Genomic DNA, 16,769 nt, shown 5'->3' with positions numbered 1-16,769 from the left:
TTTTAAACATAGCCTCCACTAAACAATGTCCTTATGCAATTCTCAAAGTACAATCAGATGCAAAATAGCTGTTATTCTAAAATAGGTAACTTACCCACCAGGATTTTTACATTTTTTCCATCTTTGTTCTTTTTAAATATATCCCATGAAACTTAATTGGAATGTTAAAATCTTCAAAGTCTCCAGAACTTAAAAATCCTTGATTATTTTTTCCTCAGTTAAACATTATTTTTTAATTCAATATGTCTGTAAGTCACCATTTTTTTAATGACAAAATAGTAATTTGTTAGGTGCATTTGTTATTTGGAATCAAGTAAAGATTAGATACCCCGGTAGCAGACGACAAAGATAGGCGCACATTTCAAGTGACACCGACATTGCCATTGGTTGTTTGTAAATATGTCAGATAGCAGATATGTTCAAATGTTCGCGAGCAAGATTTTTTTCAAAATATATTTACAAAACTTTTTAAGATTTAAAAGAAAAAATATATATTTACAAAACATTTTCTTTAATATAAAATATTTATAAAACTTTTAAGGATTAAAAAAACCCAAAAAACTTTTCTATTTACGCAAAACTTCTTAATGTAAGTAATAAAACGAACGTATTTAAACAAAATATATTTTAATAAATGAGTGTCTTTCTGGGTGAGTTCTTTTTATATATTTACAGAACTTATTAATAAAACGATTAATAATAATATAAATAAATGGTAAATTTTTTACGACGTGCCCCAGCCTCAGTATATTATAAACACTCCAAGATTAATTTTTATGTACAGTGTGTGTGTGTGTTTATCTTTCTTTGTGCGTTTTTAATACAATTCAATATTTATTTAAAGTGCAATGTATGTAGATGGTCAGTGAAAGGAGAAATCCTTCTAGACACAGGCAATTTTTATGCATAATAAAATCACAAGTATAAACAATCGAGATTTAAAAAAATATATTTTATTCACATATCTTTTATAACTTTTATTTTTATAAAGATGAAGTGTAGTATCACAAGATACAAAGCTTTTTTATAATTTTCATTTTTGTTTAGAAAAAAAAAAAAAAAAAACTTGCTATTTGTTTACTTCTCCATAAAGACAAATTAAGTACAAGTTTAGCGTCCGAAATTTTAAGTTTCTAATGTTTTGTAATTAATATAGTTCATTCTTTTTATTTTTTTAATTTTTATTATAATTATTATTAGTTTTATTAAAGTTCTGTAAATATATTAAAAAACGGACTCAGAAAGGCACCCATTTATTTTAATATATTTTGTTAAATTTACGTTTGTTTTGTTACTTACACAAAAAGTTTTGTGTAAATAGAAAAAAGTTTTTTTAATCCTTAAAAGTTTTGTAAATATTTAATATTAAAGAAAATGTTTTGTAAATATATATTTTTTCTTTTAAATCGTAAAGTTTTCGCAAACATTCGGACATGTTTGCTATTTGACGTGTTTACAAACAACCAATGGCAATATCAAGGTTGAACAACCTGTGTCACTTGAAATGTGCATCTATCTTTGTCTTCTGCTACCAGGGTATCTAATCTTTACTTGGTCCGTTATTTGTCTATTATTATATCAAATGCAAGCATCATCAAGGCAGGACACTGGAAAGGAGAGCGAGCGTTCTGCAGATTGTGTGCAGGGGATTCTGGCGAGTAGATTGTGCTTGTTACGACCCACGTGTCTGCGAGAAGCAAGTTTTTGTTCCGTCTGTTTTTAGTTGTATTTTTTTTGTTTGTTTGTTTTGCCTACTACATTTTTGTTTCAATATCAAATGCAAGCATCATCAATGTTTAAGACCTTTGCCCATATATGGCAATAACATAATATACAAAAATATACTTTTGTTTTGGGATTGAGTTATGTTTGAATAAAGAACTGTTTTAATTTATAATTAACCGAACAAATCAACCATACTTTTCACACAATATGTTTATTAACCCATTCTAACGTTTCTTAATATCTGTGAGCATTTTGAAAGAGTGATTTTTTTTACAAGATGGTCATTGAATTTATATATGGATGTCTGTTCATACCATAAACAAGTATGTAAATCAGATGACAAAATACATCTATTTACTTATTATTTCATGATTTCTTTAGATATACATCACCATTCATTTTTTTTTTTTTTTTTTTTTTTCGAATGAAATCAAAATAGAATAATTAATGATAGTAGTTACAGGTTGTCCTTGTACACATCATTTTGTGGTATCACCCAGTAAAACATGTAAGGCTAACCATGCACAGTGAATGAGGTCGTCCATTAAAACTGAGATGAGAACTAACTGTGCATAGATGATGTTACTATTAAACTATAAAAAGAAGATGGGCATCTTTTACGATTTTTTATGTAGACAACCGTCTAGACCCCTGAGGGTTTAGTTTCTTTTAAAATTATTTTATTCGTTTGTTGGCTAAGGTGAACTTTGGTGAATATCGGGTTCGAGGTACCAGATATAACACCTGGCCAGAAAAAATAAAACTCAGGTGATTGACGCAAACACCCACCTGGCTGAAAAATAAATATATAGTGATTTGATACAGAGACACCTGTAAAGATCATTTAAAGAGAAGGGATGGAAGTCACTAAACATTAAATGCATAGACAAAATCCTGGAATGGACATTGCAGTTGTAGATGTGTGGCTGTCCAAAACTATAAACACCCACTTGGACGCAAAATAAATACATGGTGATTTGAGGGTGAGAAAATTTCAAAAAAGGTTAGAATAGTGGATATAATTACTTGGAATATAATTTACTTAAGGAGTTATTTCTTTTTTGACACTTGAGGAAAATGTCAACAATAAATTAAAATTAAATGTCATTAAAATCATAAGATTTTATATGACTCACAGCATACAAAATATTTACGTTAATATATGAGTTAACTTGTCAGTATATTATATGAAAGAAAATTGTATTTTTGTATTTAGCTAAAAGTCAGAAACTATATAAGACTTACTCACAAAGCTGCTATTTTCTCCTTTTTTTTTTATTGCCTTGGGCAAAATATAAGCACATTTTTTTTTAATATTCATTTTTCTGGGGAATCACCAAGAATAGAATTAATTAGAGGGTAGGGAGGAAGTGACATTTAGAGTAATTCTTAGATCTATGATGCACATACCTGTGATTGGAAAAATATACACCAAAAATCACAAATTTATAAAGCAGTTTTATTTTTATAAAGAAAACTATTTTTAAGTGAATTGGCAGTTTTCTCATGTTCTCCCTACCTCCCCATGTTAAGAATGGCTTTCTAAAATCTCAATTTGGAGTTATTCTCCTTTGTTCCTTCTGAATGTTTTCAAGATGGCGGCACAAAATCATTGCTGATAATTAAACCACAAAATTTGATTTTCTTATTTAAAAATAAAAATACTTGATAAATTTACAATATTTTCTGTCACAGATATGTCCATTATATATATATATATATATATATATATATATATATATATAAATAAACAAAGTGATTCTGTTAGATCTTCATTTGTAAATGATAATACAATGACACATTTTGCTAAAATTTATTCAAAAGAATACTATTTTATATCAATAAATAATATGCTAATTGATTGAAATTTAAAAAAGGAATTATAAGTAGAATTTAAAAAATAAATAAGTAAAATAAAAACTGTTCATTTTTTTTGTGTGTGTTCTGGCAATTGTAAATGCTTCAACTGATACGCCTTCACTTAAAAAATAGGTGATTTTGCCACACAAAAACATAATAAAAAAAATCACCCAAGTTTGCTTTAAATAAAAGTAATGAATAAATAAAATTATATCTTAAATTCTTTATAGAACCAGAAACCAAATAAATAAATGGATGATCACTTTACAAAAGAAAGACAAGATAACTAACTTAATTTTATCTCTAAACATGACTTACATAATAGACCCTTTACCCGCTTCTCTGAGCCAGACTAACTCCAAATGTAAAAAGTGGAGAAAGAAAAGTGATAAAAAAATTTTAAATAATAATCAACTTTCAGTGTTGACAGACATATCAATTAATACATTTTCTTTTTTGAGTTTGAGAGATGATATGAGTTTTGGAGCAATGGGAAAAACAAAACAAGAACTGTCCATTGTTTTCGAACAATGCCATATTTGGATGGAATGGGGAGTGGATGAAGATAAAGACAATATCAAAAAGAAGAGGAAAACATCAAAGTAATATTGTTAACACTTGCGATATTCTGTGAAATATCAAATGAGATTCACATGGGATGTACAATATGCCCAATGACAGAAAATTTTGGGTGTTTTATTTTTTACTCAAAGTCCAGCGTTATTTTAAGTGAGGTTACAAATGTGATGAGATAATTTGATCATACAAAATTTTACAAAACCTGGCAAAACTCTTGCTTCCTTAATTTTATCCTTTAGTCCACACATCCCATAAGCAATGTTCCTGGCAAAGGAGAATTGCTGTTTTCTAAATAATAATCTATCCATCTAACATTTAACAGCTTTGAAGTAGTATTTTTTTTATAATTTAAGCTTAATACAACGAATGGCTTCATGGAGCAATTTTTATATATAAAGAAAAAGAAACTAAAGGAGATAAGAGAAATTTCTTTTTAGGAAAAGAGAAAATATCTTTCATTTGATACATATTTTGCATTTTTTTTTTAATTTGAATGATAAAAAATGAAACTTCATTTTATACTTTTAATTAAATTAATGAAAACTTTATTGACTGTATAAAAAAGGTGTTTAAAATTTAAATTAGATAAAAAAAAATTCTTAATATTGAAATTTATATTTTTAATTCTTAAACATGCAGTACAACAAATAGATTTGTGTTAATTTAAATTTAAATAGTTTTCATGAACAGAGCTTTTTGTTTGTTAAATATGTGAAAACATTCCTTATTTAAATTCTAAGGTTTTTACAAAAAAATAAATTTTAAATGTTGAAATTGAAAATGCTACATTTAAAACAATATTTTTATACAAGAAATTTTTTTTCTTATTTTCTGCAGTTTTTCAGACTTTATAAAATTTTGTATAATCAAATTATTTTCTTGACATTTACAGACTCACTTTAAATAGTACCCAAACATCTTATTGAGATTCTCACATTTTTTCTGATTATTTTTTTTTTTTATTTACTTTTGTAAATCTTTTCTTCAAGTAAAATAACTATTTTTCAACCAGTAGGAAAAAAAAAAAAAAAAAAGAAAAAGAAAAGCAGTGTGAAATAAATGCCTCATACCAACCAGTACTCACCCCAAAAGTAATAAGGATACTTTTTGAAATTATATTTTTGTATACTTACTAAAATAAAGTTTTAAATAGCAATCTGGAGATTTATTTTTTATATGAAACCCCATCTGCCCCTCTAAATGAATATCACCAGTCTTCTCTCTGAAAGTTGATTGCTATTATTTATGCTTAAAAAAATTTTTAACTTTAAAAAATTAATTAAAAATATAAATATATATATTATAATATTGAAAAAATATATGTATAAATAAAATTAAAAAATTTTATAATTTTTTTTAACCACTTATCTTTACAGGTTAGAAATAGATTATCCTGGCCTTCAAATTAGGATCAAAGTGTAGTGACTGTTCTATCCTCGGTCAGAGAAGAAAAATCTTTTAAGAGTGAAACAATTCTTTTTGCCCCAATCAAAAAGAGAGAGATGGATCCTGCAAACACACATGCCCTCTCACCCAATGGAATTTCTTTTTCCTCATAGTGAAGCAAGTGAATATGGATCATATCTAAATTCCGGACATCAGTTATCCAGTCAACTGAAAGGAACAAGTTTAGCATGACACTGTATTTTGACATAAAAAAGTCATAGCTCCCAAAACAAAATAGTAAAAATGCATATTCAAATGAACAGAAAATGTATAACGACCATGATACATAGAAGCATCACAGGGATTATATATTCTCATGTTGCTTCCTCCACGCAGATCACTTTAAAAAATTAGAATCTTAATAAAATATAATGGTAAAATAAAATGTCTTTCCAAAACTAAGATGCGACTATCAAGAAGTTTCATCGGATGTCATGCTGGCTTGGCAGACAGAGCTTGTTCAGGTCATTTTCGTTTTAGATAGCGAAGATAGAGAGGCGCTCCTAGAGTCAAATCAATTCGCGATGGTCTCTGATGTAACACATTATTGATAGACAAATGTTGTTGAGGAAGTTTCATGTCACGGAGCCTATCATTCTACAGCGATTTGTTGGAACAGAAATCTCAAAAAGAATGGCATATTTTGATCACTTACAATCTGCTGTTCATATTGCTACATGTCCAGGATTTTCTGTTGATTCTATTAGTGATGAGAACGGGAAATGTAAATACAAGTCGTATCCCATAAAAGCGCCTTGCTATTTGCAAAAGGAAACACTATCAAGCCATCAAGTTATTTGTCTTCCCCTCTGTCGAGGCCAAATAGTTTGAGGATTGATGGGACACCAGCAATGTTCATGGTCTGTCAGATGATATCGTTGAAAACACTGTCTAGATATCAAATTGAATTGGACTTACAATCACATTTCTTAATTCAATAGATTATTTATTTCAATATATTTCTCTTTTTTTTTTAAATATAATTTTCGGCAAAAATATCTATGTAAAAATAGTTATTTTTATTTAATTACGTCTGTTAAATTGAAACTATTTGTTGTATGAAATTAAAAATATATTTTTGTAAGAATATATATATATATATATATACATATATATAAAGAAAAGTTTAGTTCAATAACTATAACTTTAGTTATATTGCAACACTATAGAAGACGGATTTAAAAAAAAAAAAATTACTAATCTGAATACAAATAAATACTGTAAGGAAAATTGAGCCCAATGGTTAACACTTAAATTTAAATAGCTTGTGTACTATAAATCAGTAGAATAAAAATGTAATGACATAATTAATATTTTATAATCATGCTTCAAAAAATTCAACACAAACAATGTTTACCCTTGTGAATAAATATTGTCCATATTAAATTTTTGGGAGTATGATTAAAAAATATTAATTCTCCCATTAACCTTACATAGGTAGGTATATATGTAGAGAGAGAGATGTGGGTGGGTGGGTGTGTTTCAGACTTTTTTTTTTTTTTTTTAAGAATGTTATTCCAAGTCCAAGTTAATTTGAAAACGGGTGTTTATCTTATGAAAAACCCATGCATTGTCTGGGTAAAGTCTGATACAGATTCATGCTAAACTCATTCTTTTCAAGTTTCTGGATAATTGAAGTGCTAAAATCACACATGATCCAACACGAGCACACTGCCCAAATAGACACTGGGGACAGGGGTCTATGGGTTACTCATAAGCAGGTATCAATGTTCCATTTTTCTTTGAGAGAGATAGGGGTAGGGGATGCAGATCTATGGTCCCAGATAGGAAGGACTAAGAAACAGTGAAGTGGAGTCGGGGGAGGGGAGGGGGGGTTATATATATGTGTAGCATGATGCACACGCTGACTTGTCTAACCAATTTAGCGTTATACTTCCAGGATTTCATTCTGGTCAGCAACATTTGTCATAATTGGGATGTTACTTGTTGGGTTAATGATGCTGAACTCTAAATCATCAGGATAATCATCGAATCTGAAAGACAGAAGATGACAAAGAAAAAAATTAAGATAAAATATCACAGAATTTCACAAAAGAAAAAAGGTCATATGTAAATATACAAGAATGACTGCAGTAAACATGTCTCCTGGCCCATATAATTCTATCAGAAGAATATGTACTAGTTAAAAAAGAAATTGCATTTTTTTATAAAAATTACATTTTCAATGTATTAGTATTAAAATCAATGCAGTATCATGTACAAAATAGGAACAAATTTTTTTAAACTAGTCTACACACACACACACACACACACACACACAGCTTCCTAGCAAAATAAAAATTGGCATTCCCTTCATTGATCTAACAAGTTGGAATGGATAAAAATAAGAAAAGCAAACAGAAAAAAAAGTAAAGTTAGTGAATTATATACGTCTTTTTTGCTTTGTCTTACTTTTCTCCATTCCAACTTTTTAGATCAACTAACTTTGCATTTTGCTATGGAAAAATGTGTAGGCGAATTTTAAAAATTTCTTTTTCCTATTTCATCTATAATATTGATTTTGCACATCCATAATCTTTAAAAAAAAAAAAAAAAAAAAAAAAAGTAATAGTAAAGATGACTAGTTTCAGCTTCAAATACCAAATCTCCATTAATAATAGATTACATACAAGCAGATTCGCCCAAAATTGCTTCAATATTAAGTATATTAAAATAAAGTCATGTATTATGAATATATACTGAATTATCTCTTTTAGCATTACATGAAAAAGAATAACTATTTATAAATATCAATACTGAAAGAGAGACATCTATTATATTGAAAAGCAATATATATATTCCAAATTACCTCTCTTAGTATTACATGTGAAGGGATATCTGCTTATGCATATCAATATATATTGAATTATTTCCCCTAATGTCACATCTAAAGGGATAACTTTTTATACATATTTATATTGGCCTAGCAAGAGGCGCTCGGCCTTGCCTGATCATAAAATATGTTTAAATATCTTTGAATTCATGTAGATTTCATACTTATTATTACAGAGCCAATTCTCTATTGAATATCATAGTTTCTAATATATAGTACAGATTTCAAAAGTTTTTTAAAAAATGACTTGGATGTCATTAGCTAGAATTGAAACAAAAACATTTAGCATTCCAGTTGCGATCCCTACCATTTGAGCTATCGACATAAGATTTAAAAGTAACCACTTCAAGTTATGAATGAATTTGCACATGTGCAAAAGAATAGAAATATGTCGACAAGTTGAAATGAACATTTTGCATTTAAACTTGCCAACATATTTCTGTACGCGTTATTCATCCATCTAAAAGATTTTACTCATTACAAACCATCTTTACTGCATGATTACTATTTCCTGTTAATTTCAATGTTATGTGCCCAGTGGTTTAAGAGTTTATCAGTTTAATATTTTCAAAATATTTAGAAAAAGAAATTAAAGAAAACAATTTTGGATAGAAAATTGGTGAAAATAAATGTTAGCTAAAAAACACCAGAGAGTTCCAAGGGAGATAGAGTGTAACTATTTCTAATTTTTTAATAAATTGTGCCTTAATGATCATTGATACGAGTTACTTGCCTTGTTTTTAGCATAACTGAGTTACTTCTCTTGTATTATGTTACATGTTCCCAAAGAACTATGGAGTGTTTTTTACGATAAAGATCGAAAACTCATATTTCTTTAAATAATTGGCAATATTTAAGCACTTCTGACATGCCAATTAAGTAGATATTACTTTTAGTTGAAATTGACACAAAAAGTTATTAGATACCATTGGCAATTTTTTCGTTTTTCGAATTCACTATTATAGTGTAGTTGCATCAGATTCCCATATTTGAAAAAATGTACCCGAAGAAGAAGCATTGTACAAATAGCAACCAAAATGAGAATGGTCGTACAAATATTAGCAAACTTTTTCATTTCGTCACTTGCTTTATCAAATTCATCATCATATTTGGTTTAACGTCCATTTTACATAGTCATGTATTAGATGGATTTAAGAAACTGACTTCTAAAGATTATAACAATGGACTATTCCTAACGTCACTTCCAGTGACCAGGTTCTGCTTTACAGTAGTCCAAGTGCAAGACTCAGAGAGAGACAGTAATAACTTTACTTTGTCCTTTAGTGGAGCGGAGTTCCCACTCAACTAACATTGTTTCTGTATTTTTTTTATTATTCTAATATTATTCATTTCACTGTTTCTAAGTCTTCTCGTTATTCTTTCCAATATTTATACCATAACAGTAACCTGTCTTTGACCAGATCTTTATTTACATCTAAAGTCAATTTTTATCACTGCTTCCCATATTTTCCTTGCCCTTCCCCTGTAAACTGAACCATCTACCTTAACTGTTCTACATCTACTGAACTCTCTCATCCATCCGTTTAATGTGGCCATATTATCAAAGTTTATTCTTCTGCACACATTTTTTTATACTATCCAAATCTAAGGTCTACAGAACTGAGTCTGTCTTAGTGGTTAATGATATGGATTGACTGAAAACTTGGGTGTGCCAAATTCAAATTCAGTTCATTTTACAGAAACACTTTTATCAAACTCATACCTGACTTGAGTTTAATCTCCTGTAAAGGAAGTAAAAATAAAACATCCATTGTATCATTTTAATATCAATTATCTCAATGCAACACATATCGGTAACCCGCATTGGCCAGGTTTCATTTCCATACATCAAATTGTGTACACATGTCTAATGTTCTTCCTTTGGTTGACAGTGGTCACACTGCAGAAGTTCCCTGAACTTATTCTATCCACTCCTAATTCTTGCAATCACACTAGCACCTGTTCACCCTATGTTCCAATGGTAACAAAACTTCTTAACCTCAATTGCATCACTATACAAATATACGTTTTCCACATCGGGATATTTTAAATGAAAGTGAAAATTTTTCTTTTGTATATTTTTTATATATATTTTTTTCATTTTCTTTACTTCTTATTCTAATGAGAAATAATTAGATTAGAATCAGGCAAAAAATAACTCATATTTATTATATTTGAAAATTATTAACTACTAAAAACTTATTATGTGGAGAAAACATTTTATATGATGAAAGCAATAATGAAATATGAACTGCATTCATAAATACTCTTAGCCAACTTTGTCAATTTCCACTATCCATAGGATCCTTAACTGAACTGGAGCAGATAGTAATACAAATCAGATGTTAAAAACAAAGATGAAAGCAACAATTTTCAAAAATTCGCTTAGAATAGTTTGTATTGATATTAAAGTGATCATTATGTGGAACTTTACTATCTGAAGGCATGCTCAAAAAAAATTTTGACATAACATAGATAGGTGCAAGGGGTTCTGGTGATATTTAAACTTCAAAATTTACATAAATTTTAATTGGTTTGGTTGTTTTGTTTTACAGAATATCAACTCTTCGAGTTATTTAATGCCAAATCCAGTTATTGTGGTGAAAGTTTTTAGACTTCAAGTTCTTTATATATTCAAATATTAATTCATGGAGTTTGGTTTAGTTGCTTTATTTTATGGCATATCAACCCTTTATTTAATGCTTTATTTAACTTTGGTAAATGTTTCATACTTCAAGTTCTTTACATTTTAAAATATTTATTTATGGTGTTTTGGTTTGGTTAAATTACAATTAGAAAAAAGATTTTTAGTAACTGTTAGATGAAACAAATTTTCATCTAGAGAACAAAATGGAAGGGTAGAAGGGAAGTAACTTGGTTCATCTCGCTTACCTTAAAAGGATTTGGAAAATTGAGTTATCTCCCCTGGCACATTTCAGAAAGTCAAAATCTTGGATTAACACATTATAGATCTCTCTCTAAGATGTCTTTGGACTATGCAATTCTTTTCTCTACTTGTAAATGGAGAATAAATGTTAATAGTTGATATATACAGGAACTTTATTCAATTCTGTTTTTGTATTCGTCCTATATCTTATAAATACAACCACTACACCTCAGTAACAAAACTATATTTTTGTGAAAACAGTTCATACATAAATTTAAGCTGAAAATGACTTGTAATATGATGATCTATGTTTGAAATAAAAACTTCAAAAAGATTCAAAAATGAACTATTTAAAACACTGTTATTAACTCAAATTTTTGGAAAAGATGCAACCTTTGTTTTGCACCACACGGGTTTTGACTTTTTAAAAACTTCAACTAATATAATCAAAATAGTTTTTGTTTTTATGGCTTCATTTACTTTTTTTTATATTTTGTACTAGTTGGTGAATTGTTATTTTAGTTTCATTTGTGGAGGACTCTAAAGTCTTCTGCTTTATTCAGTTTATTTTCTCTTTCAATTTGATTATATTTCCCATATACTAAAATCTTAAATCCCGGAAAAATCTCCGGAAAACTTTAATCAATGACTTCAGCTCAGAATTTGATCTCACCTTACGATTTAGATTGTAAGGCAATTAAAACAGACAGACATATACAAACTCATTTTCAATTTATGAATCTCTTTTCTCCTAAATATGTCTATTTTTTCAGAATTTGATAAAAGTTCAATTTTATATGTTATAAAATAATTTTACAACAAAAATTCTCGTTTAAACCAATGATCCATTTTATCCAACATTTAAGCAAGTATCCAAACAAAATCTAACAGTTCTTTAAACAAACTTCTTCAGCTAGTATACTTCTAATAGTTTTCACTTTACTGCTTTACCATTTTCTTTTCTATCTTTTGTGCTATTTTTTTAAGGGAGTCACAACTATCAAGGCCCTAATGATATTCGAGGATAAGGGTTATTGAGTGTATGGTAGTTACCGGGACAACCGCATAATAGTTAGTGGTGAAAATATGATAGAAATCATCTATTTAGAGAAGATGAGATTGTAGTTAGTTGTTTAAGTTGGATCTTATGCCATCATTGCACCAAGTTGCTAGTCCGGAACCTATTAGATTGGAGACTTTTTTGAACTTTGTTTAAGAGGAAGAGACAAGTGATAGATGCACTAGCCCAAATGTGGCAACAATACTCTATGCATGGGCTAATGGTGGCTTTGTAAAGATACAGGATAATCTCAGGTGTAGTAAGGTAGAGGGACCTAATAGTTAGAAGCAGCAATAAACATGTATTTGTGTTCAAAATTGCTTTTTCCAGACATTTCTAAATTGTAAGTTAACCTCCACATACAAAATTGCAGAATAGAATTGATTTCTTCTTTTTCATGTTTTATTATTTAAAAGATACATAAATTTGTATCAAAATTACTAAAATGTTAATATTTATCTATTTATATAACTAAATGTTAATGTTTCTTTTTTGTGAAAAAGAAAAAGTTGTTTTATTAAAAATTTTGGTTTTATATATTTCAAGTAGCAAAATTTGCAAAGCAATAGCAAGCTTGCAAAAACCGACTAGTTCATATAATTATCCTAGAAATATTTTCTTTTAAATTGCATTTAAAATGCGAGTATTTTGTAGATTATGGATCATGCTAAAATATTATTTAGAAACCTCTTCTTAACATGGGAAGATGGGACTTTGTTTACTATTGTGTGCTTTCACCTAAGAATTTAATAAACAAAAGCTACTGTAAAAGTTGAATTTCACTTGAAAAATCCTATCTACAAAATAGCACGGTCAGTAAACTACAGAAGTACTAAAATGTGATTTTGCAGAACACTCAAAAGTCCAATTTTATGAAATCTTATACTACAGAGAAATTTACCTGTCATATGTCTCGTTTGCTTCCGTCGTTTCTGGAACATGTTCTTGATAAGTGCTTCGTGTTTTTATAACATATAAAATAAAACTGATGACAAGCATTACACCTGGAAAAGGAAAAAAGAAATAAAAACAATAAAAATAAAAATTACAACTATGATAAGATTGTAGTTGTTCAAGTTGGATCTTATGCCAAAGATAATGGTCTGAAATGGCTGTCACTGAGGTCATTTGGTCAAAAATGAAATGTGTGAGAAGTTAGATAAAAATGTTCATAAATTAAACTGTGTACATTTGAATGCTCTATAGAATTGGTTACGTTTTATAAGACAGTCAAACAAAGCAGATGAACCGAACGAGTAATAAGAGGTATGGGGTGAAATACATGTCTTTGTTCCAAGAATGTGAGTATTTACCTTTTTAGGAGGCCATGCACAAGGCCAGGTGTGGGTTAGATGAACATGTTTCTGTGGAACAAACTGGATTTGAACCCGACACACCCAGGTTTTCCGTCCATATCAATATATCCACTTAGCCACAAGTATGTGAGTAGTCAATGTTAAAAAAAAAGATGAAATTGAGATGAATTACCGACCTAGGGAAGGGATGGGGACAGCATGTGTGTGTATGTGTGTGTAGAAAGAGTAGCACAAATAAAAAAAAAATACTTTAATCATAAACATCTCCAATCAGTTTTAACTAAAAAATCAAAATTAAAATTACACGGAGAAGATATGCGGCAGGGAAGTGAGGGTGCAGCTGAAAGTTTCCCCACGTCCCCAAAGCCGATAGTCTAGGCCATTGTTCAGATGGCTGGTTTCCTGTTGACGGAGGTGTGTTTCTGACCCTATGCAGTTCTAGAAAGTCCACTCTTTCAGGCTTTACCTTTTCTTTTTAAGAAGTTTATTGAGAGTTCTCTATCTGGGAATACTGATGAAAATTCTGAGGCATTTTTTACAAGCCGGAGTGCTCTTTCTCTAGGGTGCTAGCTCTTCAAATTCCATTTTCCGATTTTTACCCACCATAGTGAAAGAGATTATAACTATAATCCTTACCCTAGAATAACCTTTGGGCCTTGATATGTGCTAACTTATTAGTAAAAAAAAAATAATAATTCTTTGATAAAATAAACATCATCTACCTCCTCTACACTTTTTTTTAATTACTTTATGACCAGCTAGAAGTCTTAAATAATTTGCAATTGTATTCTTAGTATTCTGAGGAATGATAATTCTTATTATCCATACTAAGGATATAAATTTTCAGTGCCAGATTTCTGTATGATTGAAGGATTAATCCTCAGTATAGGTGATATTAAGAATACAATCATGAATTACTTAAAACGTACACCCAATTATGGGGTTGACAAAATGATAGCAAGCTATGCTTATGGATTAAATAGGGTTAGGTTATTTCCCTCTCACTGAGATATGAATATGAAACTATGAACATTACCTCTGGAAGATAACAAGATTACACAGGTTTCTGAATTTTTGAGATATTCTCAACATTTTGGTCGATATAACCTCTGCCCTTCATCCACAAGGATAGCATGCTCTCGTTTTATCAGACATTTACCATGTAAAAGTCTTCAATAATTTGCAATTGTATTTTTAGTATTGACTGGACTGAGGATTGAATCCTCAATCTCAAAAGGAGTGTCACTTAAAACTAAATTTTACTTAGTATTTTATCCATAACATCACGTTTTTTTTTTAATAAAACTTAAAATGAGAACAGTCGTCCGATTAATCCAAATAAAACAAGATTACGCTTTTTGTTAAATAATGTTAAAATGGAAAATGAACAAAAGAATAAATAAATAAAAATTACTGGAAGTGGAAATGAAATCAAAGAAACTTTGAAAACAGTATCTGGTCCTGCTAATAATGTCATACCTGATACGATATGGATTTATAAAACCAATTAATGATGTCTTTAAAAAGTAAATGTAAACAAAGGGCTATCTTGTGCTGTGTTGTGTAATATGAACATTATTTATAGGGCATTAAGACTTAACTTATAAAGCAAAATAGCTTGTGTAGGTGTTGTACATACTTGTCAAGGACACATTCTCAATAATCAGTCTGACAATAGTTTCCTCGTTGGCTGAGATGTGGTTTTGTTCAGTCTTAAGAAGTTCAGTCTCCCAAGATTTATCTTCTCTCTAAGGAGTTGGTTTATTGCTAATCGACTGAGATGCTCTTACAGGAGAATATCTACAGGGCTGCTCAGGCATTATTTGTAAATTAAAATGTACTCTGGCTTTTCAAAACTCACCTGACCTTGTGTTTAACCTTATGGAAATGAGAAATAGAATACAAAACATTTAGAATTTTGTGAAAAAAAAAACAAGGAAAAGAAACTATTTACAACAAATAGAAATAAATTTAAAGAAAACGGGAAGACTATAAATGGTCCCGCTAATAATTTCATACCTGATACAATGCCCAATGGCAACTCATGTGGATTTATAAAACAAGTGAATGAAAAGGCTGCATATAAAAGTCCTTTCTTCCAATCATCGAGCCACAAGATTTTCTTCCAAATTTTCATAAAAGTAGATTCCTCACTGGAAAAAAAAATAGCATTGGAAATTTGTCAATAGTCCAAGAAAAAATGAGTCAATTTGTGTTTATAGTGGTTGCCAACATAATTAACCTTTGCTTGCGCATAATAGCAAGCCCTTCACAGGATCTACAATTTGGGTCTGTAAAACCCATTAATTCTAGTATTTTAAAAAGAACAAGACAAAATCCCAAACTAGTCACTTTCTACTCATTAAATCTCCCCTCCCTTTTCTCCTCTTGACTACAGGTTTCAATAGTATAGTAGTGCTATTTCCTCTTGCATATAATGGACTATTCCCATCTTTGTAGTAACCCCCATCCCCCCAACAAAAAACTATTAAACAGCCTAATGAAAATGAATTTGAGGAATAATTGATGCCTAATACCTATTGTTAAAATTTCATGAAAGGCTTCTTTTAACGCCATACTTTAATAGATATTAGACATCATTTAATAACTAAATGTACAGCACAATCACATTGCCACATGGTTCTCACCAGATCACCAGTTAAGCAATGTTGAGCTTGGTCAGTACCAGATGGGTGACCATTTGGGAAGGCGAGGCGCTGTATGTACCGCGAGGCAAAATACCAGGTTGAGAAACTGATGCCGTCTATCCTTCTCCCAAAGGTAGATGGACTCTCAAGCTGTAGTAGACACCCCGTCTAGTGATGGTGTCACAATAAAAAATACCCTTTATAACCCTAGCGAAGCATCAAGTATTCACCTGACAACAAGATTTGAATTATACTACAAACTCGTGTAGCGAATTCAATCTCGACTACTGCCGCACTGGATGGATGGAATAAATAAATCCCCAAACTTCAATTTCGTTGAAGTATTTAAAATGTTTTTATGTAGGCATAATATGGGAAAAAGTTCCCACTTGAAAACTAAAATATTTCATATTTG

The 16,769-nt window shown here is 29.7% G+C and overlaps 1 protein-coding gene across 1 annotated transcript in view; it reads right to left on the bottom strand.

The window, feature by feature from the left end:
• Positions 1–2,922: 2,922 nt before the first annotated feature.
• Positions 2,923–16,769, bottom strand: part of LOC145265642 (transmembrane protein 72-like) — a 64,948-nt gene continuing 51,101 nt past the window's right edge. The window contains exons 4-6 of the mRNA XM_080121709.1: positions 15,726–15,859; positions 13,292–13,394; positions 2,923–7,604 (exon numbers count right to left, since the gene is read on the bottom strand). Of these exons, the coding sequence (XP_079977835.1) occupies positions 7,499–7,604; positions 13,292–13,394; positions 15,726–15,859 (343 nt within the window). The 3' untranslated portion in view covers positions 2,923–7,498. The remainder of the gene's footprint in view (positions 7,605–13,291; positions 13,395–15,725; positions 15,860–16,769) is intronic.

This window comes from Euprymna scolopes, chromosome 40 (assembly GCF_053919585.1).
Source record: "Euprymna scolopes isolate OS-2025 chromosome 40, ASM5391958v1, whole genome shotgun sequence".
Lineage (NCBI taxonomy): Eukaryota > Metazoa > Mollusca > Cephalopoda > Sepiida > Sepiolidae > Euprymna > Euprymna scolopes.
The sequence above is the reverse complement of the archived record's forward strand: the minus strand, read 5'-3'. Positions and strand labels throughout refer to the sequence as shown.